General features: G+C 46.3%; 11 protein-coding genes across 11 annotated transcripts; 9 read left to right on the forward strand and 2 right to left on the reverse strand.

Moving 5' to 3' along the window:
* Positions 1-508: 508 nt before the first annotated feature.
* On the forward strand, positions 509-2,749 carry HD556DRAFT_1450292 (cytochrome P450; the record flags this gene model as incomplete). The annotated part of the gene is made up of 12 exons (XM_041307734.1): positions 509-719; positions 770-899; positions 949-1,137; positions 1,187-1,338; positions 1,400-1,515; positions 1,568-1,697; positions 1,756-1,769; positions 1,818-2,007; positions 2,058-2,114; positions 2,171-2,195; positions 2,242-2,378; positions 2,436-2,749. 12 exons carry the CDS (start codon positions 509-511, stop codon positions 2,747-2,749), a joined length of 1,665 nt encoding a protein of 554 aa, XP_041153334.1.
* Positions 2,750-2,955: 206 nt separating this feature from the next.
* HD556DRAFT_1419287 (uncharacterized protein) lies at positions 2,956-3,159 on the forward strand (the record flags this gene model as incomplete). The annotated part of the gene is made up of 1 exon (XM_041304437.1): positions 2,956-3,159. One exon carries the CDS (start codon positions 2,956-2,958, stop codon positions 3,157-3,159), a length of 204 nt encoding a protein of 67 aa, XP_041153335.1.
* A 136-nt stretch (positions 3,160-3,295) lies between these two features.
* Positions 3,296-4,903, reverse strand: HD556DRAFT_88469 (uncharacterized protein). The gene is made up of 3 exons (XM_041311935.1): positions 4,871-4,903; positions 4,280-4,741; positions 3,296-4,156 (listed from the first exon to the last, which is right to left on the reverse strand). The coding sequence occupies exons 2-3, from the start codon at positions 4,630-4,632 to the stop codon at positions 3,433-3,435; spliced, it is 1,077 nt and encodes a 358-aa protein (XP_041153336.1). The 5' UTR covers positions 4,633-4,741; positions 4,871-4,903; the 3' UTR covers positions 3,296-3,432.
* A 1,057-nt stretch (positions 4,904-5,960) lies between these two features.
* Positions 5,961-9,571, forward strand: HD556DRAFT_1450294 (uncharacterized protein; the record flags this gene model as incomplete). Its single annotated transcript, XM_041307735.1, has 14 exons — positions 5,961-6,129; positions 6,196-6,264; positions 6,323-6,361; positions 6,421-6,675; positions 6,754-6,956; positions 7,030-7,212; positions 7,275-7,471; positions 7,527-7,731; positions 7,895-8,055; positions 8,108-8,204; positions 8,253-8,432; positions 8,481-8,678; positions 8,738-9,073; positions 9,122-9,571. 14 exons carry the CDS (start codon positions 5,961-5,963, stop codon positions 9,569-9,571), a joined length of 2,742 nt encoding a protein of 913 aa, XP_041153337.1.
* Positions 9,572-12,145: 2,574 nt separating this feature from the next.
* HD556DRAFT_1450296 (uncharacterized protein) lies at positions 12,146-14,009 on the forward strand (the record flags this gene model as incomplete). Its single annotated transcript, XM_041307736.1, has 5 exons — positions 12,146-12,271; positions 12,335-12,790; positions 12,858-13,112; positions 13,163-13,291; positions 13,347-14,009. 5 exons carry the CDS (start codon positions 12,146-12,148, stop codon positions 14,007-14,009), a joined length of 1,629 nt encoding a protein of 542 aa, XP_041153338.1.
* Positions 14,010-16,927: 2,918 nt separating this feature from the next.
* Positions 16,928-17,540, forward strand: HD556DRAFT_1456223 (cyclin-like protein; the record flags this gene model as incomplete). Its single annotated transcript, XM_041308133.1, has 3 exons — positions 16,928-16,978; positions 17,034-17,117; positions 17,154-17,540. The coding sequence occupies 3 exons, from the start codon at positions 16,928-16,930 to the stop codon at positions 17,538-17,540; spliced, it is 522 nt and encodes a 173-aa protein (XP_041153339.1).
* Positions 17,541-19,382: 1,842 nt separating this feature from the next.
* On the forward strand, positions 19,383-20,683 carry HD556DRAFT_1450298 (cytochrome P450; the record flags this gene model as incomplete). The annotated part of the gene is made up of 7 exons (XM_041307737.1): positions 19,383-19,593; positions 19,644-19,773; positions 19,823-20,011; positions 20,063-20,214; positions 20,275-20,390; positions 20,442-20,571; positions 20,634-20,683. 7 exons carry the CDS (start codon positions 19,383-19,385, stop codon positions 20,681-20,683), a joined length of 978 nt encoding a protein of 325 aa, XP_041153340.1.
* An 8-nt stretch (positions 20,684-20,691) lies between these two features.
* On the reverse strand, positions 20,692-21,255 carry HD556DRAFT_1198168 (cytochrome P450; the record flags this gene model as incomplete). Its single annotated transcript, XM_041296320.1, has 4 exons — positions 20,692-20,808; positions 20,852-20,901; positions 20,959-21,015; positions 21,066-21,255. Coding segments are annotated over 4 exons (414 nt in total), but the record flags the coding sequence as incomplete, so codon positions are not given.
* HD556DRAFT_1419306 (uncharacterized protein) lies at positions 21,140-22,274 on the forward strand. The gene is made up of 3 exons (XM_041304438.1): positions 21,140-21,896; positions 21,958-22,002; positions 22,055-22,274. Exons 1-3 carry the CDS (start codon positions 21,575-21,577, stop codon positions 22,234-22,236), a joined length of 549 nt encoding a protein of 182 aa, XP_041153342.1. The 5' UTR covers positions 21,140-21,574; the 3' UTR covers positions 22,237-22,274.
* HD556DRAFT_1419308 (uncharacterized protein) lies at positions 22,258-23,218 on the forward strand. Its single transcript, XM_041304439.1, has 2 exons — positions 22,258-22,659; positions 22,710-23,218. Exons 1-2 carry the CDS (start codon positions 22,292-22,294, stop codon positions 23,200-23,202), a joined length of 861 nt encoding a protein of 286 aa, XP_041153343.1. The 5' UTR covers positions 22,258-22,291; the 3' UTR covers positions 23,203-23,218.
* A 1,063-nt stretch (positions 23,219-24,281) lies between these two features.
* On the forward strand, positions 24,282-26,821 carry HD556DRAFT_1279158 (cytochrome P450; the record flags this gene model as incomplete). The annotated part of the gene is made up of 15 exons (XM_041299268.1): positions 24,282-24,480; positions 24,536-24,671; positions 24,720-24,775; positions 24,829-24,961; positions 25,016-25,167; positions 25,216-25,331; positions 25,382-25,511; positions 25,581-25,594; positions 25,646-25,841; positions 25,899-25,955; positions 26,007-26,031; positions 26,086-26,229; positions 26,282-26,419; positions 26,470-26,640; positions 26,661-26,821. The coding sequence occupies 14 exons, from the start codon at positions 24,282-24,284 to the stop codon at positions 26,546-26,548; spliced, it is 1,575 nt and encodes a 524-aa protein (XP_041153344.1). The 3' UTR covers positions 26,549-26,640; positions 26,661-26,821.
* Positions 26,822-27,095: the final 274 nt, after the last annotated feature.

Genomic DNA, 27,095 nt, shown 5'->3' on the forward strand with positions numbered 1-27,095 from the left:
CGAACATTTTCTCCCCGACCGGTGAGGAGCAAGAGTCGATCGGATATGAGGTGTTATACACTTACCTGGCAATCAGTGCATAATACGACATCCTCCGGAATGTAAGGTATAAAGAGCGGAGATACAACCCTGGAGGTGTTTGCGTGGGTGATGATCCATTCACCCAATAACACAATTTGTGACGGGCCGATATCGTGACGATGTAGAAAAATCTGGAACACGATGATGGGCTCCGTGGTGCGCGCTGCTTGCCCAATCTTACACCTTTTTCATATATCGTGTATGTATGTCTTCTCCTTCTATGATCATATCCTTCTGAAATTATCGGATCTCTCCAGAACATCCGCCGCCCATGCAGAAGTTCGATGCGATTAAGCAAGAAGCCACACGTATATATAGCTATAGGAGGCGCATCACCGAGTTGCATAATCGCCGTCGATTACCCCACTTCCCCGTTGTTATAAGGACGGTCGTGTTATATACAGTTTGCTTACCCACTGCTCGAATCATGGCCCTTGCAGTTGATCGCCACCTTGCTATCCTCGCTGGCATTTCTCTTTCCTTTGTCGCCGTCAAGGCACTCAAGCGGTTCATCAAAAAGCGACAGAATAACGCTCCTCTTCCTCCTGGCCCAGTGTCCCTCCCACTGTTGGGGAGCGTCTTATCTATCGACGCTTATGAGCCTTGGCTGACTTACACTGAATGGGGTGCTGCGTATGGTACGTGGACAGATAATATAGAGCATACGTGGTGTGAATCATTACATCAGGGGACTTGCTGTTCGTGCGAAGTCTAGACGAGGAAATGGTCGTGGTCAATTCCCAGCCCATTGCAGAAGCCTTACTGGACAAACGTTCTCGGATTTACTCCGATCGACCATACCTAGCAACACTCGAGCCGTGAGTTCGTTCAGTATTCCTTTATTCAACCATTCTGAGGTTCTCGCAGATATGGCTTGTCGATCAACTTTGCATTTATAGCTTATGGCGATGAATGGCGTCTCTGCAGACGACTTTTCCACCAAACTTTCCGTCCCGACTCTGCAGCAAAATTTCGCCCGATGCAAATCCAGCGGGCTCGCGAGATTGTCGTCAACCTAGTCAATGACCCTCAAAATTATTACGACCACTTCGCAACGTCAGCGAATGATTTTTTACGAATTGAACGATTATTTACCTATTCACAGATTCTCGTTATCTGTTGTGATGTCAACAGTATACGACTACGATATCGGTGCTCGTGATGATCCTATGGTGCAGACTGTGATAAAGGCACTGGTTCCAGGCTTGACCGTGTTGACCCCAGAGAGAGCATTACTGCTTAAAACCTTTCCCTTCTGTGAGCTCAGCTCTCCTGGATGAGACAACATTAACGTGACACGCACTTTTGTGAAATGTAGTACTCAAGGTACCTGACTGGTGCTGGGGATCCTCGATCAAGCGTAGTGCTCGAGGTTCGAGGGAGCGCCTCAATGCAATGGCCGACATACCATTTCGATATGTGCAGCAGCACATGGTGGGTGTTCATCTTCCTCGTGATTCTAGACATTGACTCGGCTCTTGGGAAGGCCGACGGCTCGTTGGTCGCTCAGTCCTCAATGGTTGCAGAAAATTTGCGACGGATGGAGAGGCAAGAGGAAGCATTCAAGCCCGCATTCGAGAATGCGTTGAAGAAAGCAGGTACTACTGCTATTATAGGTAAGTCAGCCTTTTAATGAGCAACGTTGTACTCTCGACATACACTAATGTCACACAGCTTCATATGAGACGGTAAATGGTCAACTCCATCATGTTGACCGCTACTTATCGTCATCACAGAGTGCAGCAACTTTGATGGTTTTTTTCCTGGCCATGGTATTATATCCTGACGTTCAGAAACGCGCACAAGCGGAAATCGACTCAGTGGTTGGAAAAGAACGGCTGCCAACGTTCGAGGACAGAGCATCGCTACCCTACATCGATGCAGTCCTGCGAGAGACTTGGCGATGGCAGCCTGTTACACCTCTTGGTATTCTTTCCCGCCAAGTGATCTGGCCTGTGCTGAAGATGACCTCATAGGCGTACCACATGCTGCCTCAAGTGATGACGTATATAATGGGTATTTCATTCCAAAAGGTCCGTTGTTTTGTCCCGGAATCAACGCAACGATTATTTATAGTATCGTGCTTCAGGCGCAATCATCACATACAACACATGGTCTGATATGTTCCTCTCAGCTTTTGTGGTACTGACTTGATTCTAGGGCCATTACACGGGATGAAAAACGGTACCACGACGCATCTAATTTTATACCAGAGAGGTTCATCGACAGTAATGGCGTGTTGACAAATGACGACCCCGCACAATACATTTTCGGCCTTGGCCGGCGTATATGTCCAGGTTTGTTAACTTATTCTAACCCTATAAAAGATCCACCGACAGATAGACTTTGATCAGGGCGGTACAATGCTGATTTCTCCGCGTGGGCTGCCATTGCGACTATGTTAGCCACGTTGGATATTTCTTCTGCCAAAGATGACCAGGGCAAAGTGATCAGCTTTACTCCCGAGTTCATCCCAGGAGTGGTCCGGTACTTGACTTTCTTCGTGTTATTATACCCTCTCGTCACTGACCGTTTCGTTGCTTCAGGTTTCCTGCGACCTTCCCTTGCAGTATTTCGGTCCGGTCTCATATTCATTCAGACACTGTGGACAGTTGGCGAACTGCCGAGTTTTGACAGAAGGGATGGCAGTTTGCTATCCGTGGTCTAGTTGGGAGCAGCTAGAGGCAACGTAGTACTAATCGATCGAGTACTTCCTGCTAGTGTATACTAGGTCAGCAGATGCGACGAACGTGTCCAATTATTCGAGGGCTATGACAATTTGGTGACGGGGTTCTTGCCATTTACAATATCAAAGTTTAACTTAAGGATGAGATCATCGGAGCTGGGTGCCAGACACACAGCTCCTTCGTGCTGATGGGTGGTTTCATGCTTTATGTGGATGGGGAACCCTGCCTCACCCTACGCCCTGATTACATTCTTAAATTGATACATGAAAGGTGTGCATATATTGATGTCCCTACCCTAACAAAAAGCCAGATTCAAGACAAGAACAAAGGTAATGCGATATCGAAAGGATTCGTGATGTTTCAGGTGGCCTGGTCTGTTATGCAGCTCTAAGTGGGGACACTCGCTTTTGTGGTTCTCAATTTCCTGTGTGGTGAGTCAACATGCAATGTCCACATCCAGTGTACTGAAGTCGACCTAGTCAAGGCCAGAGAATTACATTGAGTATGTTCGCATGCACCTCAGCAATTATACCGTTGCTGATCCTGTCTGCCTTAGTGTCAGCGATACGAATTCACTCAGCTTCAGATCTTGCATCATGTCTTTCGCCAAGTTATAGAGCTGATAGGCTGGGCTGAGATTCCCACATCTCGAAAGCTCCGAGTTTCAACATTTGATGGCAGCATCGAACTCGAAATGAAGGTGCGGCAGCCGGCCTTCAGTACTCAGCTGTGGTGCAAGGGGAGGAGCAGTGAGGAACGTGAGATGGAGGGCGATGCCATCTGCGGCATGATGCAATTGTAAATTATAAATTATAGATAGAGCACCAACGACTTTAATGCATGAAGATGACCGTGTGCATCCGTTCCTAACAGCCTCAATTGAAGCCACTGTGGCACCTGTACCAGTCGATCCTGTCAAGCTCAGCGAAGCAAGCTTATTTTTTCGTGCTTTCCCACTATTCCCGCCCATCATGCTCTCGAAGCTTCGAAGAATTCTTGCTTTATGGACATGTTCTTCTTCTTCAGCTCCACCCCATCCACCCCCTTCCCCTTCATCCCCGGCACCAAATCCGCAATCGAGAACCCACTCTCTTACTTCAACAGCCCCATGTTTCACCACCCGTGACTGGTCTCCGGTGGCTGTAGATGTGAATCTCGAGGCAAAGCTGAAGTCGGAGCAGATGCTAAGGTGGGGCAGATGATAAGAACGAGCAGAGTATGTGGCGTTAAATGAGCTGTCGACGACACCGGAGATGACTTTGATAGTGGACCCTGCGATGGCGTCGAAACCTTGTTCTTCACGTCCGCGGAGGCTACCGGGTACGTCTACAGGTATGTCTGGTGGAAATGTAGTGCGAACCGTCGCGATTTGGGCGAGGTCCCTGGTGCTGTAGAAAATAAATGTTAGCGCGTCGAATGGCAATTGATGTTAGAACTTGGGAAAGGAACAGTGATTTAAAGTAGACAAACGAACGATATGAATGATCAAGAAGCTGAAACACCCACCTAACAATACCAACGCCTTCCTCGACACCCACAGCACCAAAATCCACATTCTCCAAAAACTCGCATGACAGCCCATCAAATTGATCAAACAGTACCACTCCTCTTCACCAGCGAACACAGCATTATGGTAACGCTGGGTGCGCGAGACCAGGCGTGCGAGGTCTGATTTAACAATGGCAAATATGAGAAGTGGGAGGAGGACATCGCCTGATACTGTCGTCGGCTGTTGGACATGGGAGATGGTCAATCGGGGCGAGGAAGTGGGATGAAGACAGAGGGGGATCATGTAGTCAATGATGATGCGAGGGGCTAGGCGAGAGAGAAAACTTCTCAGGTGACCCGTGAGCTGCGTCCTCATCGGATTGTGGATAACGCGTCGGGAGAAACAACGAGCGGGGAGAAGAGATGAAAGATTGATGTCGGGGAACTTTGTTGACAAGAGTGAGGAGCGAAACGTCGATTTTCCGCTGAATATACGTATTAGGTCAAACTGGTGATAAGTAACGAAACCATAGAGGAAACGAACCTAGATAAGTGTCCGTGCAAGACAGAGAGTGAAAACCACTTAAGTATTTTCTTTGGATAAAGGATCGCACATGAGTACATGATTTGACACAAACTCGGGCGTGAACTTCCCCTGTCCTAGATATTACTCAAGCGGGAGCAGCAGAGATGCCTACGAAACCGTTTTCCGTAAACTGAATTGTCACAATCGATGAAAACGGACCTCAACCAAAGTACCGGCACACCCATGGATAAACACTGCGAAGTGGCCTTGTTGTTTCTTGAGCCTGAAGAACCGGCTCAAGAGAGATAGCATGAATGTCACAGACATACTAGTTAAGAGTAGACCAGAAAACAAATGAGAACAAAACATCGAGCACTGGCGACGATAAAACTTACCTCTGAGTACACCCTAGCAACCTCCTTGCGAGTCCTCTTGTTGCGCACCTCACATTGCCATGAAGTTCGCCTGAAGACCCATGACTTCAACGAAACGGGCGCACTGATACTTGGTGCTTTGATGACGAGTTTGACGGTGAAGGAGGTTGAATCTAAGTCTATCCGTTTATCCGGAAAATGCCGGATGGCACCCAAATCGGTGTGTTATGTCGGAGATTTTTTACCGGCATCATAATGGTCACGCGTTACAATCAGGCTCAAAATGATTTTGACCTTCATTACGACCTCATTACGACGCCTTAAGCGGAGTTTGAATATCATGCTGATGCAATTCTGATTCGGATTACTGATATGACTTATGCCTAGGCGAGGCGACACATGCTGCATCAAACGGTTCTGACTCTGTACGCCTCTTTTCCAGTCTCATTTGTATTCTTTATTCTCAACCCTTGACCATCTTGTCACTTTGATTTATCATCTTATTCTCTCGCATACCATCGATAACAACACCTTTTGTTCACTCCCATCGTCTATCCGAAGTCTACAGTCAGTCCAAACGTCTTCCCTATCCAAAACTCGTCGTTCTTCTGCTCAACAATTCTTTCAAGCATCTCCAATTTGTTTAAACGAAACATATTATCTCCTCAATCATTGTCTGTATTCCTGACGGGCTTTGACACTTGGTCCTCGGTACGCACTCCGTTACTCGCAGCTTTACGCTCTCACTCTAATAATATATGATCACTATCAGCTTGCTCGTTGCTCATTTGCTACTTGACATCAATGCCTAAGTCAAAACAACGAGCATCAGACCTTGTGACGTGTGATCGATGTGGAGTGAATGTCCGTGCGCGTGGGTTAGGATCCCATTCGAGGTCTTGCGCGAAGAAGGAACGGGAACAGCAGGAAGATGAGGAGTTTGTTAGCATAGTTCAGAAAGCCGAAAAGAAAGGTGAGCACTCAAATCAGTTGTCTTTCAATGATGTGCTCGATAGATGGTTGATAATTTTTTTTACAGAACTTCGAAGGCAGCGTCGCAAAATTCGTAATAATTTACAACGTTTGGAGGATGCGCAATCATCTGCAGGTGAGCACTCATATTTTAACAATGTACTATGGTTTAGAATTTTCTTCTTGCAACACAGTGAATGCCACCGCGATATGGGCCGCAGACTCAGACGTTGGTACGTTTGATTCAATTTGATTAATGTTATGCTAAGACTAACAGTATCAGTTATGCAAGGGTCTTCACCTCGCCAATACCCTCCGGCGGACCCATTACCTGACTTCCACCAAACCGATCCTGGTCCCAACGAACTGGATCCTGGTCCCAACGAGCCCGATCTTGGTCCCAATGAACCATATCCTGGTCCCAACGAGTCCAATCCTGGTCTCAATCAGCCTGCGCACGAGCTTGACGATATCAAAGTCGAGCATCATCCTCACAGCCAAATTCCTTCTACCGTGCATCGCTTTTCTGAGTTCTCGTTATACCAAAGTAAGTGTTGTCTCATGTAGCTACTACTAGTACATTACCATAAGCTGATCATTAGTGCATAGTTTCAGAACGATACAGTATCTGTTCCCCTCGGAAATGAAGTGCGCGAATTCGACATGCACTACCGCCCACTCTGGGATTGGGTCCTTGACTTATTGCGAGACAAACGTCTTGCACCTCATTTCGTATTTGATGCTCAACGTCTCTCGAAATTCAACGGAGAAAGATTTGTACGTTTTATTTATGAACCATGGACTGCCAATGCGTTTTGGAAGGCACAAGTATGTTTCAATATTTGATCTATTGTTTGTTTCTTTAAATTAATAGTATGCTACAAACCTGTTGTAATTGTAGTCGCAGCTTCCGCCAGATGCAAAACCACTGGCATTCATCCTCTATGCGGACAAGAGTAAACTATCATCATTTGGGAGCCAAAAAGGCTATCCAATCATTGCGCGCATCGCTAACCTACCGGTTCATATTCGTAACAGTAATACTGCCCTAGGAGGTGGTCGTGTCGTCGGCTGGCTGCCCATTGTTGGTGTATTGACAAGCTTGTTCAGTTCATAGTAATGCTGACTGCCATTATATTAATTCAGATTGTTGAGGATCAAGAACATGCGAAAAAGAAGAACTATGTAGACTTTAAAAATGCTGTCTGGCATACATCCTTCTACCAGCTTCTTGTCTCGGTTGCGAAGCACTCAAATACAGGCTATTGGTTTGAATGCGGAGACGGAATCCGACGTCATCTCTGGCCCCTTATTTTGATCTTAAGTGCCGATTACGAAGAACAGTAAGTCATAGTACTACAAGTTTACTATTGTGAGCTGCTCATGTACAAATTATAGATGTGTCATGGCATTGATCCGTGGGCTTAAGGGAAAATTTCCGTGTCCAGTTTGTTTGGTTCCACAAGACGAGCAGTCCATTCTCCGTACCCATGAGCTGCGTACAAGCCACCAATCTGAAGACATACTCCGCACTGCAAGATCAAAGCTGTCTGAGAAGGAAAAAGAGGGTCATCTAAAGGCTTTCTCGCTTCGAAACGTTGAGGTATGCATTTCCCTCCCAACTTACCCTTCCTCTTACAATGAATGACTTGTATTTCAAAAAATTCACGACCTCGTATGAAAAACTTCACTTCCTTTCCATTTTACCATTTCTGCCGTGATATCTATTACTATTGACAAGTTCGCTGATGTAATTCAATTGTAAGAATGTCTTCTCGAGAATTCTTCATGTCGATGTTCATCGTGCACTTTCTTTCGACCGCCTGCATACAAACGAGGAAGGATTATGGGGTGACCATTTGTGGAAGGAAGTAAAGTTTTGGATTTTGGACCTCGGGCGTGAAGCGGCTGTCAAACTCGATAAAAAGTATGTATTGTGGCTATAATATATTGCCACTACTTCTGACTCAGTGTCTTAGCTTCGATGAACTTCCACGATGGCCTAATTTAACACATTTTTCATCTGTCATCGCAGTTGATTTCACTGATGGTTCTGTTCTCGGCGATCTGTCCAAGGTTTGTCTGCATCGTCATAAATGATTTTAGGTACTAACACAAACTTAGATGATTGTCTTTGCGGCGCAGGATATCCTTACTTCATCCCACTGTAAACTGGGACAGTTACTTCTTCGTTGCATTCACTACTACATCGAGTTTGATATTTATGTCTCATTAGAAGTACATACAGAGGATACAATTGCAGCTGGAAGGCTGGCACTGCAAAAGTTCTCAGAAATGATGGATGTAAGTTGTTCCGATGTTTTCAATGACAATTGTCTGACTTTTCATTAGGAATATATTGCACAATCACACCCCGAAACCAACAAAAATTGGAACTTTCCAAAGAAACACTTGGTCTCACATGCATTCGACGATATTCTAGCCAAAGGTGTGACACGTAACTACAGTACCAAGCCAAATGAAAAGATGCATGGCTCTTTACGAAAAATTTATCTTCAACGCACAAATTTCAAGAATGTTGCTTCTCAGGTTCGTTGCTTAACTATATTGTTATGCAGATTCAGACCAATAGTTTTTAATTGTTACAGATTCTACACTATGATGAATGGCTTCTAACTTCGACATCTATGCGCACTGAACTCGACGAACTCGACAAGTACAATCAACGAGACACCTGTGACCCCAAGACCAACGAAGCCCTGGATGACTCCAATGCTGGAACATCTGAATCTACTACTATTCACGCACATTTAGGTTCGAGGCAGGGCAATCACTCTTTTTCCGACATCATGCACTTGCATGGAACTGACAGGGCCTTCACCGACTTTCGGATGAAGCTAAACAGCTTCCTAAATGGTTTTCTGCCACAGAATAACATTCCGTTACCAGATGGAAGGCGCATTCACCTGCAAGCAGAGGATACAGTACGTTTACCTTACATTCAATTGATAATACTGATGCATTTCTATCAGATAACAGAGTTTAGGTTCTTGCGGATCAATTATGAATCACTAGTCGACTGGTGCATGCACCAAGACTTACTCCGATGCAGTCCAAATTTCTATGGATCACCAAGGTACGACTGCGTCATGGTGAACACTGCAAACACACCATTTTTCGCTCGCCTCGTATACATGTTCAGTTGTCTGGTTGGCAGCACTGAATTCCCTCTCGCACTTATTCATCCGTATGACGTCGGTATTGCCAATAGTCGTCGGAGGCGGGATAATGATATGGGATTGTGGCGCGTGCGAGCCAAACCTCGCTCATCTTCTGAAATCATTTCTGTTCGGTCAATCGTTCGGGGAGCTGCTCTCGCCAGAAATCCTGAAACAGATGGGGATTACTTTGTCATCCACACTGTGGACACTGACATGTTCCTTCGAGTCAAGGCACTCCAGGCTAGTGCTCAATCATTGTGAGGCAAGCCATTATCAGTATTATTGGTACGTTTTTGTCTCCTCATCTTTCGCTTGCAACAAACTTTTATTGATATGCTCCTTCGCAGATCAATAACATGTACTAGTGGTAGTATTACAGATATCTCCCATACCCTACCAGATGCACCTATTTGCACATTCCACGCAGTTCTGAACGACACCCAAAGACCTCGTCAGCCAAGATTCCCTGCAACTTTTCCGGCAATTGAAGAATTTACGATGTGATGTGAGGACGGCCTCTCAAGAACGACCTCACTGCTATTGTAATGCTCTATGATGGGCGCCTGAGCCTTATAATTGGCACTCTGATCGCATGCATCATGCACAGGATGTATCTCTGGTGAAGAACTGGTACTTGGAGCACTTCCTCCTAACCAGCCAGTCAAAGTTCGTATATCACATCAGAAGTTGTTCGAGTTGCTCAAGTGTTCCGTCCTCAATGAGCTCAAGAGTCAACCTGAGAATGCGATGACTAAAAGAATCTCTTCCGTCAGTTGAAGGTGACGAAGTTCTTCCAGACAACTCCCACCACCGCCCATCCTTGATCTTGTTGTTTTGCTTCATCGCACTATCATGCCCAGTAGCTTAGAAGGCCGATGTATCAGACTTGAAAGTGAGTTACTCCATATCACCTTCGCATCCGTTTGGTGATCATCACACTCTATTTACAGTTGTCAGTAGAAAAACACCTTAAATTTCCCTTGTAGCGCATTCCCACAGGCATCTACATATCCATCAATCTTGACTTGAGCAGGCACTGGAAATCAGCCATTGGAGTCTTACCATTTGATGAATCTATCTTACGTTCATCTTGTATTGTTGTATTGCCTCTAATTCATTGACTTAATGTTGGTTTTCAGACACAGTGTCAAGCGATGCTAGAACCGGCACCTTACCCTCGAAGTCGAAGATCTTGTACCTACTGGGACTGCAGTATTCCTCATATCAACACCATCTTCCAAAAGGATTGTTACACATTGTCAGCATATGGCTAGGTGGGCATCTCAGCGCCATGATGGAAAGTTCTGACAACTGAGCTACTGTGTTGAGGGTAGCGTTGCTATTGAACTGAGGTGACTTCGAGGTGAGTTCAATTCGGTTCAAAAATGAGGCTTGATTCGTTTACACCTCATTGTAATAAGCATCGAATTAGGAACGAACAATCCTCAAACGTGATTAGGTGACAGGTGTCTAGGCCATCGTATAAATTCGTGCATCGTAGATTCGTACTGTGAGTTTAGTATTATATTCACAAAACATGAGTTTTCACCAGTGGAACAGTTCTGCAGCTATCTTACGGGACTCCGAAAGCGGCTCAAACACATTAGCAGTGGAGCTTCTTGACGTCCAAAAACTAACATCTATGGGAAGTTGGGTAGCAGGGAGTTTACTAAATACCATTTCTGCATCAAGTATGTGTCTTCTTTCAATGCCATGTTGATATTTTGGCTATTGTACAGTATCCTGGACATGAACGACACCATCCCCATCGACCTAGAACTTAATCTAACTAGCATGTGCTGCTACTAGCGCTGTCTCCCGTGCAGCTCACACAGTTCCTCGCCTGTCAAGCATCAACGTGACAATTCGACACTCAGCATCAACATCATCAGTCACACACGCACACATGACTTCAAGGACACCCACCCCCACAATACAAAACCAGCCTTCAATCGAAGAACTCACTGCACAGCATGCCAAGGCACTCGAAGAGGACCGAAAAGATGCTCTGTGTGAATTTGAGTGTTATGAACGTGAACCAGTCATGTTCAATGCGGGCGAGCATGTGGCTGATCTCATTTGCTTCTGGGAGGTGAGCTCGACTTTTCCTTCACATAACGAAGGTGCTAAAGTCAATTTAAGCACATGGAAAAAGTGTATCCACTACTTTTCCGTGTTGCTATAGATGTCCTGCCAGCTCAGGCATCCTCTGTGCTGTGCGAACGTGTATTTTCAAGCTTCGGGCCGAATCCATTACACTTCTATTTGTTCCACCTCGACCATTGAACCTAGAATGAACTCTCACCTCGATTCCGTTCCGTTCAATTCGCAGCAACACTAGTTGAGGGTATCTTGGAGCACACACTCTTCAAATCAATTCCTCATGTGGGAGGTTCAGCTTGATCGGATAAGTATTTTCATGCACGGCAAGATGGCAAGCCCTCAACGTTTACCGTTTTACAGACGTAAGTGACCTTATTGTATCTGAATCGTAAGACTTGATCTGTCCGCATGTTAGTGTGTAGACTTGCAACGTGTACTATCACACATTGACCTGCATCGTGCTGCGATGATGATTATGTACGTCTTCATTGCGTGTAATTTACCATTCAATTTGACTTTTTCGGTCACAGCCTCACAGCCTCATGGCCTCAATGAGCTAATCAGCACACCTGGACTGCGTGTATGATTACATTGAGGTCACTCCGACACCACCCGACTTCAAGATTGCATAAAATAGCATCAACTGTGAGACGGCTTTGACTCGACACCCTGCGACCCACCCTCTCAGGTTCCAGCTCGTTGAGCATACAACTCCTCCCCATTGCATAATAAATGTCTGACTCTGGCTCGAATCCAATATCCTCAAGTTCTGATTCAGGCTCAGACTCGGCGGATGAAGGTGTCCAACGGTCTGTGGCTCCACCGGGTGGTAACGCTTCTATCGAGCACTACCAAGAGGTACACTGTTGCTTTCATTCAGATCGTATATACTAAATTCTAACATACACCTTGATACATTAGTATATTAAATACCTCCAGCTTCAACAAGGGCGGCTCCAGCAGCAGAATACGTCTCTGAATGAGAGCAACAACATTCTTGCTGCGCAACAGCTGAAACGTTCTCGCAAACGCCCTCAAATCCCATCATCCAGGGTACCATCTGTATCACAAGGATCTGTAGCACCATCCATGTCTTCTGCATCCTCCGTCGTAGCTTCTGACTCATCGAAGATGGGTGACATCGACTCGGACAAGCTTATTTTAAGCTTGGCCAAAAAGTATGCACTCACTACCGAGATGTTCCTCCCCGACAAGGTCATTTTTCAAACAGACTGTCCTGATCCTCTAGTCGATTTCTCGAATCCAAATCGTTATACGAAGAGGTCTACAGAAAAGGATGCACTTGTTGCTGAACTCTATGCATCCATTGACCATGTGTTGCATGCTCGGATGCGAACAAATCTGTTCTTCAACCAGGTGCGTAGTTTTTCCTACCTCAAGTCATTAATATTATCGTTATAAATTTAACCAAAACTTCATTTAGTTTGGGAGTGGAATGCAGCAAGCTCGCTCTTCATTCCTAAACAGCCTGCGTACTGTTGCAGGTGGCATCTTCAACATGCCTAACGAATATTTCGTTTCCAAATACGATCGTACTTCCCTCCGGCAGGTCACAGACTTGATTGGATGGGAAGCAGGCAAGGGAAAGATGTATGATATCTTCAAGGCGCCGATACTTTACCCTGACCACGTTGTGAATGAGAAGAAAATTTTCAAAAATTGGATCGTCATCGCAAAGGTAGTCTACTCATCAATCACAGACCCAGCTACTCATATGTTGCTTCGAAGGTTATCAAGGTTGCGATATGTGGAAAGATGTCATTGTATTCCAAAGCGCGTGGCGGACCACCTTCCTATGCCAAGATATGGAGGCTTACAAGCTGCACTCCTGGCCTGATTGCATTTGGTGTCACATCGGTAGGGTTTCAGTACTCTAAATTTATACTGAGCTGATACTCATCACGCCCTGTAGATCATATTCATCCTATCTCCGGACCAGGAATTTTCGGGCGATGGAGTTGGTGCTATTTCCTCGATCGCATATCACTCCCTCTTTCAGACAGTCAAGAAATTCTTCATCGTTAAGTGGACCCACCAGCGCATCAAATCTATTGTCGACGAAATCAATGGATATGTCTTCGGTGGTACTGTAAAGATGCAGCCATCCGATGACACTCAGTGTACTGTGGAGTGCGTCACTGAATCACTCGATCGCATCATGGCTGCGCTAGACGCCAGCGATTCAGACTCGAACGATGAGTCATTGGAATATGTCAACTTGCAAGAGCAGGCTAATAAAGATGTGCACCTTGCCACTGTAGCTGCAGCTCCAACCATCACAACCTCGCAACCTACTATGTTCACCGTCGACACTCCTCGACTCGAAGTTGCAGCCCCAGGGCCTGCTGTCATTCCACAGCCTTCTATCTCAACTCCACCTATCCCGACACCCATGGCACCGCATGCAGAGACTTCGGCCAATCCCCAGGATCAGAGTGAGGATGCATTACCAGCCGCCGGGCTTATTGGTGTTGCCAAATCTCAGGCAAAGACATCCAGGGGCAAGAAGAAAACTAAGTCGTCGGCCAATGATATCACAACTATTCGCCGCTCCTCACGTCACACAACAACATGAAATTAGAGTCTCCTACTTTGTAGTTGTGTTTCTAGTCTTACTATCAAGATCTGATCACACAATTCCTACAGACACGAGATTTTAGCTCCATTGTAATCTGAGAATGTTTAGGTGTCCTTCGACCCGGAATGCATACATATACTATCCAGACGCCCTCACATACCCATAATCATGAACGGAGCGCTGACAAGCGCGACACCTCGAAGTTTGGCGTTGATCTTCATGCTGGACGCCCCCACATACCCATAATCATGAATGGAGCGCTGATGAGTGCAACACCTCAAAGTTTGGCATTGATCTTCACGCCGGATGCTACCACATACCCATAATCATGAACGGAGCACGACACCTCGAAGTTTGGCGCTGATCTTCACACCAGACACTACCACATACCCAGTTTGCGGATTCAGATGTGCCATATTGATAACCTTTCAGCTAGTTCCTAATTACCTTGTTTACAAGGTTGACACTCACAGCCGAAAAGATAAAGTTATGCGGCCGTGGGAAGCAATGGTCGATTTTACGATATATTTTCTCTACTAGATGCTCGCAGGGTCTTTCTCAACATCCTCCACGGTCTGCTTTACTTTCCATTGTTGCTCTGTCTCCTGGTCCTTCTTGGCCAACATTTATGTCTGCATCTTTTCATACCACCATTTCTGTGTTTCCATGTCTAACCTCGCCAATCTCTCGTCTTCAATTCGCAAATGTTCGCAGGGGTGCGTCATCAGCAACTTTTCATCGAAATTCCGCAACAATCGAATATTGTCACGGCCGCGATGTAAAGAGTTGGATCCTGGTGGGCTTACACAAAAGCGTTACCTTTTGAGACTCTGAGTGCGAGTAGGATGTTCGTCCCTAGGAGACTGCCTGTAGGATTATCTCTTGATATAAAATGCAAGGGATATCTAATTTTAAGATCGAAGAAGGGAGAACAGAGTGATACCTTTAGCGCGTCTGAAGTTCCGAAGAATTTGTCCGAAGTGTCCGGTAAGTCGACCGGTATGTCCGACCGTTGTCCGATGTTGAGAACGAAGGTCCGAAGTCGCGCGAGGCTTCCGGTGAGTTTCCGGTGAAACAGTAAGGTTTCCGGCGAAAGAATAGGATCTGCGTAGTACAACTAGCAAAGTCCGTTGAAAGACTTAAGGAGTTTTCAATAGCAAAAATTGGCAGCGGTCAAGCCAAACAATCGATCAGAAGAACAAAATCAATTGCGCGAAGTATCAAAATCCGAAAGTGACTCCTACTGACTATGACTTTGAAATGAGGGAAGTGAAGTACCGTCCGAGTATCTAGCAAGCCAGAATATATCCTATGGCGTGAAAGTCCGGAATCTACGTAGGCGAAAACTGTAGCGCGATAAGACATCCGAAATGTAATAAGACTCAAGGCGAGTCGCTTCAAGAATATACATGTAATAACGCGCGAGGAGCATATCTATACGTATTAGCAAGGATTTTTGATGTATGTTCCCTTGGGTATAATCAATAACAGATAAACAAGTGAAAAACGCACCAGCGAAGTCAAACGGGCAAGGATAGGACATGGTACGGAGGATCGGAAAAGCTAGAAAGGCCTCGGGAATGGGCGGACGACCTTCGGACGACTCAGAAGAATGTGCGGAACCTTCGGAAGGTCGGAAGTGTGTTGGGAAGCATAATATGTGATTTCGACCAGATACGTGTCCAGCGCCGACCCGAGTGTTACAGCGACCTCAAGTCTGTATTGCTACAGTCTCATTAGTTCTTCTCTCCCAGATATCGGCTTGGGAAATCTCCTGCTTGAGCTCTCAAGCTATAGCCTGGGGGTACTCCTGCGCAATCTACTATCTTCAACTCGCAATTGTATGTCCGAGGCCCACCCACCCAATGCTTTTGAGGTCAGTATTCAGTGAAAACGTCCAAGGCCTGGGTCTCACCATAACATTGGTCTCAGATAACCTTTGCAACGACAAGAAGTACATTACATCGTGGACTTCAGCAGGATGGAGCATGTCAGCTCCAACCAAACACCATGACGAATTCTCCCCCCTGAACCTGCTCAAACTCGGTGAGACAACTTCAAACATCCCTCTTTGGTGATTAAACGCGTGGCCATCACAGATGTCTCATGGACACGAACCCCAGCTTGGGTCGAGCTGACATCTCCTAGCGTACACCACGATCACGCATTCTTTTGGTCTCTCGCATCGCTTGGGTTTCTAGAAACTCGCTCGAAAAGCCTGGAATCATCATTAACGAATCGTCCTTCTCCTCAGCACTAGGTTTCCCTTCCTCCGGACAATCATGTATTATCCTTTGATTTCCTTTACTACATAAGCACCCATCACACAAGCCAACTCTTCCTGCGAGTACGACGACGCCCGTGTTCCCATCTTGCAGAGTCGATTCAGACTCTACCTATTACTATTGTAACAACATGTCATTCTTCTAACCTGTTTTATGTCTGAATCGACTCGCATTCTTCTGGCGCCACCCAAACGTCCATCTATTAATTTCTCAACCTACAATAAAACACGCTGACCCATTTTATTCAAAGTTACAACTAAGAACATCAACAAGAACAAGGCCGCTGCCACAGCTGCTAAGGATGGAATGATCACCCACCGGCTCCTGAACCCTCGCGATGTGTTTCAACCTGCAGGTCGGGGGCGAACACTCAACAGGTGATCACCCAGGAGGTACAACGTGTTCAGGCTGCTCGACGAACTTCTTTCTATCTCGTCTCAAAGACCGAGACACAGGAGGAAGTTCAAGACGATCGTAATGTCTTCTGATGCTCCCGAGACTGACATAGACGAGCAAACGCAACACGAGGCAGAAGTGGTGGCTGTTCTGGATGTTGTGGTGGCACCTGAAGCTGACCCCGATGGTGACGAGTGGGGCGATCTCGATGCTGAGGATTTCGATGATCCATTGATGGTCAGCGAATATGTTGTCGAGATCTTCAAGTACATGAAGCAGACCGAGGTACGAGTCTCCATATATTTTTATCATTCCATTGTAATTAATGAAACACCTTCAGCTTATAACACTTCCTAATCCGAAATACATGGCATCGCAAAAAGAGCTGGCCTGGTCGATGCGTGGAATCCTTCTCGATTGGCAGGTGTAAGTACATGCACGGTTCCGATTACTTCATGAGACTGTGTTCCTCTGCGTGAACATTGTCGAAAGGTTCTTGTCAGCATGCGTCGTCTCCCTCGCTAAACTTCAACTCATGGGCATTACGTGTCTCTCCATTGCTTCCAAAGTTGGAGAAATTGTCGCACCATCCATCTCGCACTTCCTTCACTGTGTGGACTCATCCTACACTGAATCCAATATCCTTCTCGCAGAGCGGTACATCCTCAAAACAATCGATTGGAACTTGAGCTATCCAAACCCGATGCACTTCCTGCGCCACACACGCAAATCAGATGATCACGATGGGGAAACACTGGAGTGGCGGTTGCTGGCCACACCACCTTCCCTGGTGCTGCTGCGCCGACCTGGTCGGGACACCTCATTCTCGGCAATGATAAATGGGTAAGTAGTGTATGTGCCATGTTCGATGTTGTTGATAACATTTCTGGGTTCTAGACTCTAAATCATGCCCAGAGTGATGGGAAGAGGGCGAGCAGGTGTCTCTTAGCTGAGTTACTGGCCATTCGTGCAAGAAATCGAGCGGAAAGGGAGTAGCTAGCGGCGGCAGGCTTGGACGGTGATGAGTATGAAACTTCGTAAGTCCGGTGACGTGCATTATCATTCAATATCCCTTCATCACGACTATCACTCACCCAACACAACTGACAGTCAGCAGCAAACAGAGCAAGAAGGATGGGGGAGAGGGTCATTTTCACCGATATTATAATGTAGATTAGTATTTGTATTGACATCTCGCAATAACAATTGATATGCAATGCATGCTCATCACCACCTCGTTAGGATGGCATTAAGACTTGGTTGATATGCATATTAAAACTCAGTGGGTACCATTAAAATGGGCATTAATACTCGGTGGGTACCATTAAAATGGGCATTGATACTTGGTGGGTACATTAAAATGCCTATTATGTCATCATGTCGATGTGCATTTAAATGGGTCAAAATGCTGACTGTTTGATCATAATGTATTATAATAGGTCCGTGTCGTTAGGCCATTTTAATGGATTAAAATGCCGTAAAAAAAGTTCCGACATTATTTATTACACCTAGCTGTTCAACGTTTAACACTCAACGACTGCACTATTGATCATTAAATGCTCGATTACACCTTACATCGTCTAGTACTAAGTTTACTGATGTACTGATTGATCATCAGCTCCCTCTCCTGTAGGTGATGCACCGCCATGACTACTTCGGCTGCAACCCTGGCCGATATCAACGATACACGCGAGCGAGCCCGCCTCGAATTTCGATGATGCCACCAACATATTCGCTTTCGGGCCTTCAGCTTGATGAGAAGTCTGCGCTTTGCTCATTGCTACTCGCCACTGGAAGCCCGGACATTGGATGGAAAGAAGCTGACATCCGTGTCACATGGCCCAACGATGAAGATCCTGAGTATCATATGGACTAATCTCTCACGTCAAGTTGCAGGTCCTAGCTGAGAAGTGGTTAATGAATGTATGTGACGAGCTTCTTATCTTTTCAACCGTTTTAACATCGACATCGCCACAAAGTCGAGCCATGCTCAAGGATCTCCGCCGAGTACCGCCAGGCTTTTTCGATGGCAACAAAATGAGTCGTCTGCATTTTGTGACCAACTCTTGTGGCTATCTCAAAAGATAGGTATGTAGAGTCTAGATTCACCAGTAATCCCTGCTTCTCTTATTCAACTATTTATGTGGGCTTTGCTCGCATACATGATCCAGATCTGCTGTAGTCACCGAACACCGATCATTTCCTCCCCGACCAGTAAGGAGCAAGAGTCGATCGGGTACAAGGTGTTATACACTTGCCTGGGAGACGGCGCATAATACGAATAAAGAGCGGAGATACAACCCTGGAGGTGTCTGCGTGGGTGATGATCTATCCACTGCCCAATAACACAATTTGTGATGGGCCGATATTGTGACGATGTAGCAAAATATGGAATACGAAGATGGGCTCTGCGGTGCATGCTGCTTGCCCAATCTTACACCTGTTTCATATCTTGTGTATGTATGTATGTCTTCTCTTTTCATGATCATATTCTTCTGTGATCATCGGATATCTCCAGAACATCTGCCGCCTATGCAGAAGTTTGATGTGATTTGAGCAAGAAGCCTTATGTTTATAGGCGATGGGAGGCGCATCACCGAGTTGCATAATCGCCAGCGATTACCCCACTTCCCCCGTTGTTATAAGGACGGTCGTGTTATATACAGTTTACTTACCCACTGCTCGAATCATGGCCCTTGCAGTTGATCGCCACCTTGCTATCCTCGCTGGCATTTCTCTTTCCTTTGTCGCCGTCAAGGCACTCAAGCGGTTCATCAAAAAGCGACAGAATAACGCTCCTCTTTCTCCTGGCCCAGTGTCCCTCCCACTGTTGGGGAGCGTCTTATCTATCGACGCTTATGAGCCTTGGCTGACTTACACTGAATGGGGTGCTGCGTATGGTACGTGAACAGATAGTATGGGACATACGTGGCGTAAATCATTATATCAGGGGACTTGCTCTTCGTGCGAAGTCTAGACGAGGAAATGGTCGTGGTCAATTCTCAGCACATCGCAGAAGCCTTACTGGACAAACGTTCTCGAATTTACTCAGATCGACCATACCTAGCAACACTCGTGCCGTGGGTTCGTTCAGTATCCATCTATTCAACCAGTCTAACGTTCTCGCAGATATGGGTTGTCGATCAACTTTTCATTCATAGCTTATGGCGATGAATGGCGTCTCTGCAGACGACTTTTCCACCAAACTTTTCGCCCCGAGTCTGCAGCAAAATTTCGCCCAATGCAAATCAAGCGGGCTCGTGAGATTATCGTCAACCTGGTCGATGACCCTGAAAATTATTACAACCACTTCGCAACGTCAGCGAATGATTTTTTTTATGAATTGAACTATTATTTACCTATTCACAGATTCTCGTTATCTGTTGTGATGTCAGCTGTGTATGACTACGACATCAGTGCTCGTGATGATCCCATGGTGCAGACCGTGATAAAGGCACTGGTTCCAGGCTTGACCTTGATAACCCCGGAGAGAGCATTATTGCTCAAAACCTTTCCCTTCTGTGAGCTCAACTCTTTTGGATGAGACAACGTTAACGTGACACGGACTTTGTGAAATGTAGTACTAAAGGTGCCTGACTGGTGCTGGGGATCCTCGATCAAGCGTAGTGCAAGAGGTTCGACGGAGCGCATCAATCAAATGGCCGACATGCCGTTTCGATATGTGCAGCAGCACATGGTGGGTATTTGTTTTCTCTTGGTTTCAGACATTGACTCGGCTCTTTGCAAGGCCGACGGTTCGTTGCTCGCTCGGTCTTCGATGGTTGCAGAAAATTTGCGACGGATGGAGAGGCAAGATGAGGCATTCAAACCTGTATTCGAGAATGGATTGAAGAAAGCAGCTACTACTGCTATTATAGGTAAGTAAGCAAGCCCTTTGACAGGCAATGCTGTGCTCTCAACATGCACTAATATTGCGCAGCTTCATATGAAACGGTAACTGTCGGTGGATCTTTTATGGGACTAGAATAAGTTAACGAACCTGGACATACACGCCGGCCAAGGCCGAAGATGTATTCTGCAGGGTCATCATTTGTCAACGCGCCATCGCTGTTAAGGAACCTCTCTGGTATGAAACTAGATGCGTCGGGGTACCGCTTTTAATCCCGTGTAATACCCCTACAATCAAGTCAGTACCACGGAAGCTGGGAGGAACATATCAGACCATGTATTGTACGTGATGATTGCGCCTGATGCACGATACTATAAATAATCATTGCGTTGATTCCGGGACAAAAACAGCGGACCTTTTGGAATGAAGTACCCATCATATACGTCATCACTTGAGGCAGCATGTGGTACGCCTATGAGGTCATCTTCAGCACAGGCCAGATCATTTGGCGAGGAAGAATACCAAGGGGCGCAACAGGCTGCCATCGCCAAGTCTCTCGCATGACTGCTTCGATGTAGGGTAGCGATGCTCTGTCCTCGAACGTTGGCAGCCGTTCTTTTCCAACCACTGAGTCGATTTCCGCTTGTGCGCGTTTCTGAACTTCTGGATATAATACCATGGCCAGGAAAAAAACCATCAAAGTTGCCGCAGTCTGTAACGAGGATAAGGAGCGGAGAACATGATGAGCTGTCTACTTCTTGCCAGTGTATAACAGATCAGCAAACGCGATGAACGTATCAGTTATTCGAGGGTTGTAACGTTTTGGTGACGGGGTGCTTGCCATTTGATATTAATATCAAAGTTCAAGTTGAAGGTGAGATCATCGGGGCTGGGTGGGCAGCCTGGGACATGTCACACGGTAGCCGAGGATCCTAGGGGACTTGACATATCTTGTTTTCGTGAAATTCGTAAAGCAATCGTAAAGTCTATCTACCCTCACCTTAATATTGCAAATAGCTTGAACAAGATGCATGCGGCTCCGATACACCCCAAAAATGTCATGCGCAGTACTTTTCTGTGTCTGCGTCTGCCTCGTTGGAGTGGTTCATGCTACACCTATAACAGATACAACAAACACTACTACCAGCGATAGTTTCTTGGAAGCCCCATCATTCACGACCAGAACCATGTGGACCATCATCTCTAGCTCCGTTTTCACTCTATTTGCGTGCATATATAGTGCTATTCACCCCAATATCCCAAGTCCTGAGGACAGACCCCTTCGTGTCCTCCTGCGGCTGCTTGGCACCATGACTATGGCACTAATCGCTCCTGAACTGATCGTCACATGGGCTATGCGCCAATGGTTCAGCGCTCGACGAGTTACAAGACAGTTCGAGAAATCGGGGTATACCAATGTTTGTCTGGAGTCTGAAGGTAAGTCGTGTTTTTGGAAACTCTGTGTCTCACAACTCAGTATACATCCTTAGAAAAAGAGTCTGTTGAAGCACCTGAGCAATGTAAGCATCGCTTCCTTTGCCTCGTTGCAGTGCTTGATAAATGTGTATCATTCGCGCTAGTGTTTCTTTGGCATTTCCCTGGTGCTCTTGCGAGGTGGGTCAAAAGGTCCGTCGAGACTTATTTCTCGAAGCAATCTGAAGGTAAGCCCGATTTGTGCTCACCTAAACGTTGACTCACGTGCGTCCTTAGATTATACATGGACTCAGACGCACAGCTTCTTTGTGCTAATGGGTGGTTTCATGCTTTATGTGGATGGGAAACCCTGCCTTACCCTACGCCCTGATCACATTCTCAAATTAATACACGACGGGTGTATCGACGTCCCTACCCTAACGAAAAACCAGATCCAAGACAAGAGCAAAGGTAATGCGATATCGAAAGGGTTGGTCGTGTTTCAGGTGGCCTGGTTTGTCATCCAGCTCATCACCCGCGCCATCTATCACCTCGAAACCACGCAGCTTGAAGTGGGGACACTTGCTTTTGCAGTTCTCAATTTCCTAACTTATGCTGTGTGGTGGGACAAGCCTCTTAACGTGCAATGCCCACATCCAGTGCACTGGAAATCGATTGAGTCAAAGCCAGAGGATCACATTGAGTACGTATGCGCCTCAGCAATTATATCGTTGCTGATTATGTCCGTCTTAGTGTCAGCGACAGAGACGAATTCACTCGGCTTCGGATCTTGCGTCGAGTCTTCCGCCCAGTTGTAGAGTTAATAGGCTGGGCTGAAATCCCCACATCTCGAAAGCTCCGAGTTCCAACATTTGATGGTAGCATCGAACTCGAAGATTCGGATAACATGGTTCTTCGGCTCGCTGGATTGCTTATAGCCACCATCTTTGGCGGCATCCATTGTATGGCTTGGTTTTTTGCTTTCCCTGCGTGTCAGGAACAGGCGCTATGGCGCATGAGCGCCATCGCTATAACTTGCACACCCTGGCTTAGTATCCTTACGGTATTACTCTTTAACGTCCTGGACGCACGAGATGCGTGCTTCGACGCGGTTTATGCATTGTTTGTTATGTTGTACATTACAGCTCGTGCTGTCCTCTTGGTACTTATGTTCACCACCTTACGCGATCTTCCTCCTGACGTATACAAGGCCGTGTCTTGGACTAGTTTGGTGCCGCACTTGTAGCTTGTGATCACAACACTTCATACCTTTGTGAAACCAATAAGTACCACCTTAATCGTAGAATACTCTTGCTGGCTTTGGAGGCAATGAAGTTCACAATTGGTGGTTAGGCGGCTGGTTACATTGGATGGAGTGATATCATTGTACTTATCCGATGGCATTGGAAATTACGTGCCGTTGTACAACCTTGATACGTTATGATCAGCGGGGCCAAATTCACAAAGCGCTCACCGCAAGAGGGCAACATCGTGTTCTCCTCCCTCTGCTCGAATATTGAATTGGATGTAGTCGAACGCGTTCGAGGATGTCCAGATCGCGTTCGTACGGTTCGAATGCAGAGCCTGTTCAAATGTGTGAAATATGTTTGGTGGACGAATCATGATGAGATGGAGATCGTCAGGTATGAAAAGGACTCATCATACTGGTGTTGTATTGGTGTCACGGTAGTTCGTGAATCCCGTATATACTCAACTTCGTTAATTGTACCGGCAGCTCTCTCGCGGGACTGATAGATGGGCTTTCATGTAGATGTGACCGATCCATCCGCCTCGAGAACAAGGTGAATTACGCGACCACATGACCTGCACACAAGTCTCTATACAGTGCCATACAAGTCTTTGGGCACTTATGCGTACCGCTTGTCGCACATGGATCGACTTCTATCAAGGCTGCAAGACGTTATCAATATCAAATAGCTTATGTGTTGTGACAAATGGTTTTGGACTAGGTCGTTCTGTGGCCGCTGACTCCTGAGCATGGCAGTTCAGGGCAGGTTACACCGGCACACGTCTATATGCCGTAAAGGTACCACGGCGGTATGGAATGGTGTATAGTCTAGCGACTCTAGCCGTGCAAATATACAGATCGATATCCATAGACTGAAGCCAAGCTGTGCTTCCACGACACTGTTCAAGGGGTTCTGGAATCGGGAATCGAGGCCGTCAAGAATCGACACTTGTCCAAAGTTTTCGGTGACGACATACTAATAGCCCCATAGCAATGATAGCATTGATGGGGTCACCGGCCGCACAAAATCCAGACACATATACGGGGAAGCTTCAGTTACTCATTCTGTTTGAGCGATGGCCCCAACAGTAGTACTTGCACTTGCCCTCATAGCGCTTGTATCTTTCGTGGTAGTGCAATCCTTGCAAAAGAAAAGACACACTCAGAAGCATCCTTTACCCCCTGGTCCTTCACCTCTCCCTTTTGTTGGAAACGTGATCGGAATCGACCCAGATCGACCATGGTTAGCATACTCAAGGTGGGGAACTGAGTATGGTGCGTAGAACTTCCCTCTGACACGTGGATCTGGATGTGCTGAATTGCGACACAGGGGAAATCGTTTACTCCCGACTCTTCAGTCAGGATATCGTGATCATCAACTCCGAAAGAGTTGCCCATGACTTGCTCGACCGTCGTTCACAGAACTATTCCACGAGACCCCCAGGGCTTGTGCACCTTCTTGGCTTGTGAGGCCCTTCTATCATTTGATGCACCCATTGTTAAACGAGTCCTAGTTTTGGTCATGACTACAACTCTGTTTTTCTACCTTACTCAGACAAGTGGAAACTTCGTTAGTATATTGTCCCTTCGAGCTCTCTTATCGCACTTATCATGTCTTTACAGACAGGCGAATCTTCCACGAAGCATTCCATTTAGAAGCAGTGTCATCCTTCCGTCCGATTCAACTGCGCAATGCTCACGGTTTGATACTAAACTTACTAGCCTCTCCGGAGGTGTATGGAACCCATTTCCACACGTGAGTAATATATCCTTTCATGTATTGCGTGGCTGAACCATCCCTTCTACATAGCTTTAGCACGTCTATCATCATGTCAATCATGTATGATTATACTACAGCGCCCGTTCATGATCCCTTTCTCGCGCTCGTTGAACGCTCACTTGAGATAAGTGTAAAATCACTCAGGCCCGAGGTCGCAGCTGTTTTAACAGAGTTACCAATATGTGCGTATAACTTCGATCAACTGTAGTTTTATTCTAATGCACTCATAGTGAAAAAAATTCCTCCTTGGTTCCCTGGAGCGGGCTTTGTAAGGCATGATATAGTCCAGAGAACCCTCGTTCCCATGATTGTGGACATGCCCTTCGAACATGTGAAGAACAACATGGTAAGTTCCAAGTGCCTTTGATCGGAGTATTATCTCATGATGATTCTCAGGCCGCGGGGACGGCTGCACCATCCGTGGTGTCGGATGCATTGAAACGTATACCAGTTAAGACACAAGATGAAGGGGAGGCCGCTGTTCTTGAGAAAGGGATTAAGGAATCCGGTGCATCTGGTTATGCTGGTTCGTGACAAATTTGCAGTGATCATTATGTTTTTGATGTATCTCTACTCATTTTCTCCATGCTCCTAGCCGCCTCAGAAGCTGTATATTTTGACGCGATTTCTATTCTAGTTGTATACTGACCAAAGACCCAGACGACGTCCACTTTATACGTCTTCTTGCTCGCGATGGTTCTATATCCCGAGGTGCAAACACGTGCGCAAGCAGAGATTGATTCCGTCATTGGGGAAACTCTCGAAAGATTGCCCGACTGGGATGATCGCGCTTCTATGCCCTACATCAATGCCGTCATACTGGAGACGCTAAGGTGGTTCCCTGTCGTCCCTCTGGGTCAGCACTCTTGACTCGTCAAACTCCGGTTAGCATGGTCACTGACTGTGGATTTAGGTATTGCACATGCCACGGTAAATGACGATGTCTATGAAGGCTACTATATTCCAAAAGGTCAGTCTATGGACCGAGAACCCTATCCCTCTTCTAAAACTGTTTCTTAAGGGGCTACTGTAATACCCAACGCATGGTGATTCATCATATCAAGTGAACAAAGATCACAAATAATTATTTCTTATGCAAGGTTTATGGCGCGCAATCCAGATAAATATCCTAACCCGACGAGGTTCATACCGGAGCGTCACATGACAAAAGTTGCCGTCGAAGAGCCGTCAACACACGGCCCTGATGACGTTTCCTTTGCTTTTGGATTTGGAAGGCGTATTTGGTACGAAGTTTAGAGTTCTACGAATAGATGGGTTTGGCTCACCTTTCAGCAGTGTTGGACGACATGTTGCCGATGCTTCTTTATTCGCCGCAGTTGTGAATATTCTAACTGTTTTCCGGTTGGAGCGTGCACCAGGATGGAATGTCGGGCCTGATGCTGAAGGAGTGAAATGGACGGGAGGCTTAACGACGTGAGTCATCCTTGAGCATTCCTGCAGTTTATCTGAGCCAGGCGATGCAGGCACCCTGTATTCCCGTGCATATTCACCCCTCGCCACACGAAGGAAAGGGTATCGCAGTTGGTAAAAATGCAATGCTAAGAGCTGTGCGGATATGGTTCTGGGGTGAAATCATGTATTACCTGTGTTTTTAGTGTCGTTGGCTTTCGTTATCCGTCAGCATATTCAAGTTTGCTCCAGATTTATTATGCAACATGGGAAGAGGCCTGCCACCTGCCAAATAGAGGTTAAATGTCAGGCGAGTCCGTTGTATCTTGTGCACACAAGGATCTTGGGAGTCTGTTGGATGGAGAAGTGATATTTCAGTAAGCTATATACATGCGTTCGAAGGAGTAACGTGGTGATAAGCTGGAGTAGCTGCTAGATACGAAAAACAACCGTATTCGTGCAGGATAGACAGTCAGATTCGAGCGCTGGAAGCACGGACTGCTCGACTTGATGCGATGGGATACATTCTAGAAGCTGCGAAGACAAGAACCGGACGCATGTATGCAATACTGTCGAGGACAGCGGGTATGACAGTAGGGTGGATGCATTACAGTGATGGAGGCGTGGGCACGAACAGCCTTAGATATCCTGGGCGTCTATTGAAATGAGGCAAGCTGCGAAGCACCATAAAACGCACCAT

The sequence above is a fragment of the Suillus plorans genome (genome assembly GCF_016647745.1).
Source record: "Suillus plorans strain S12 chromosome Unknown HD556scaffold_102, whole genome shotgun sequence".
NCBI classification, from domain to species: domain Eukaryota; kingdom Fungi; phylum Basidiomycota; class Agaricomycetes; order Boletales; family Suillaceae; genus Suillus; species Suillus plorans.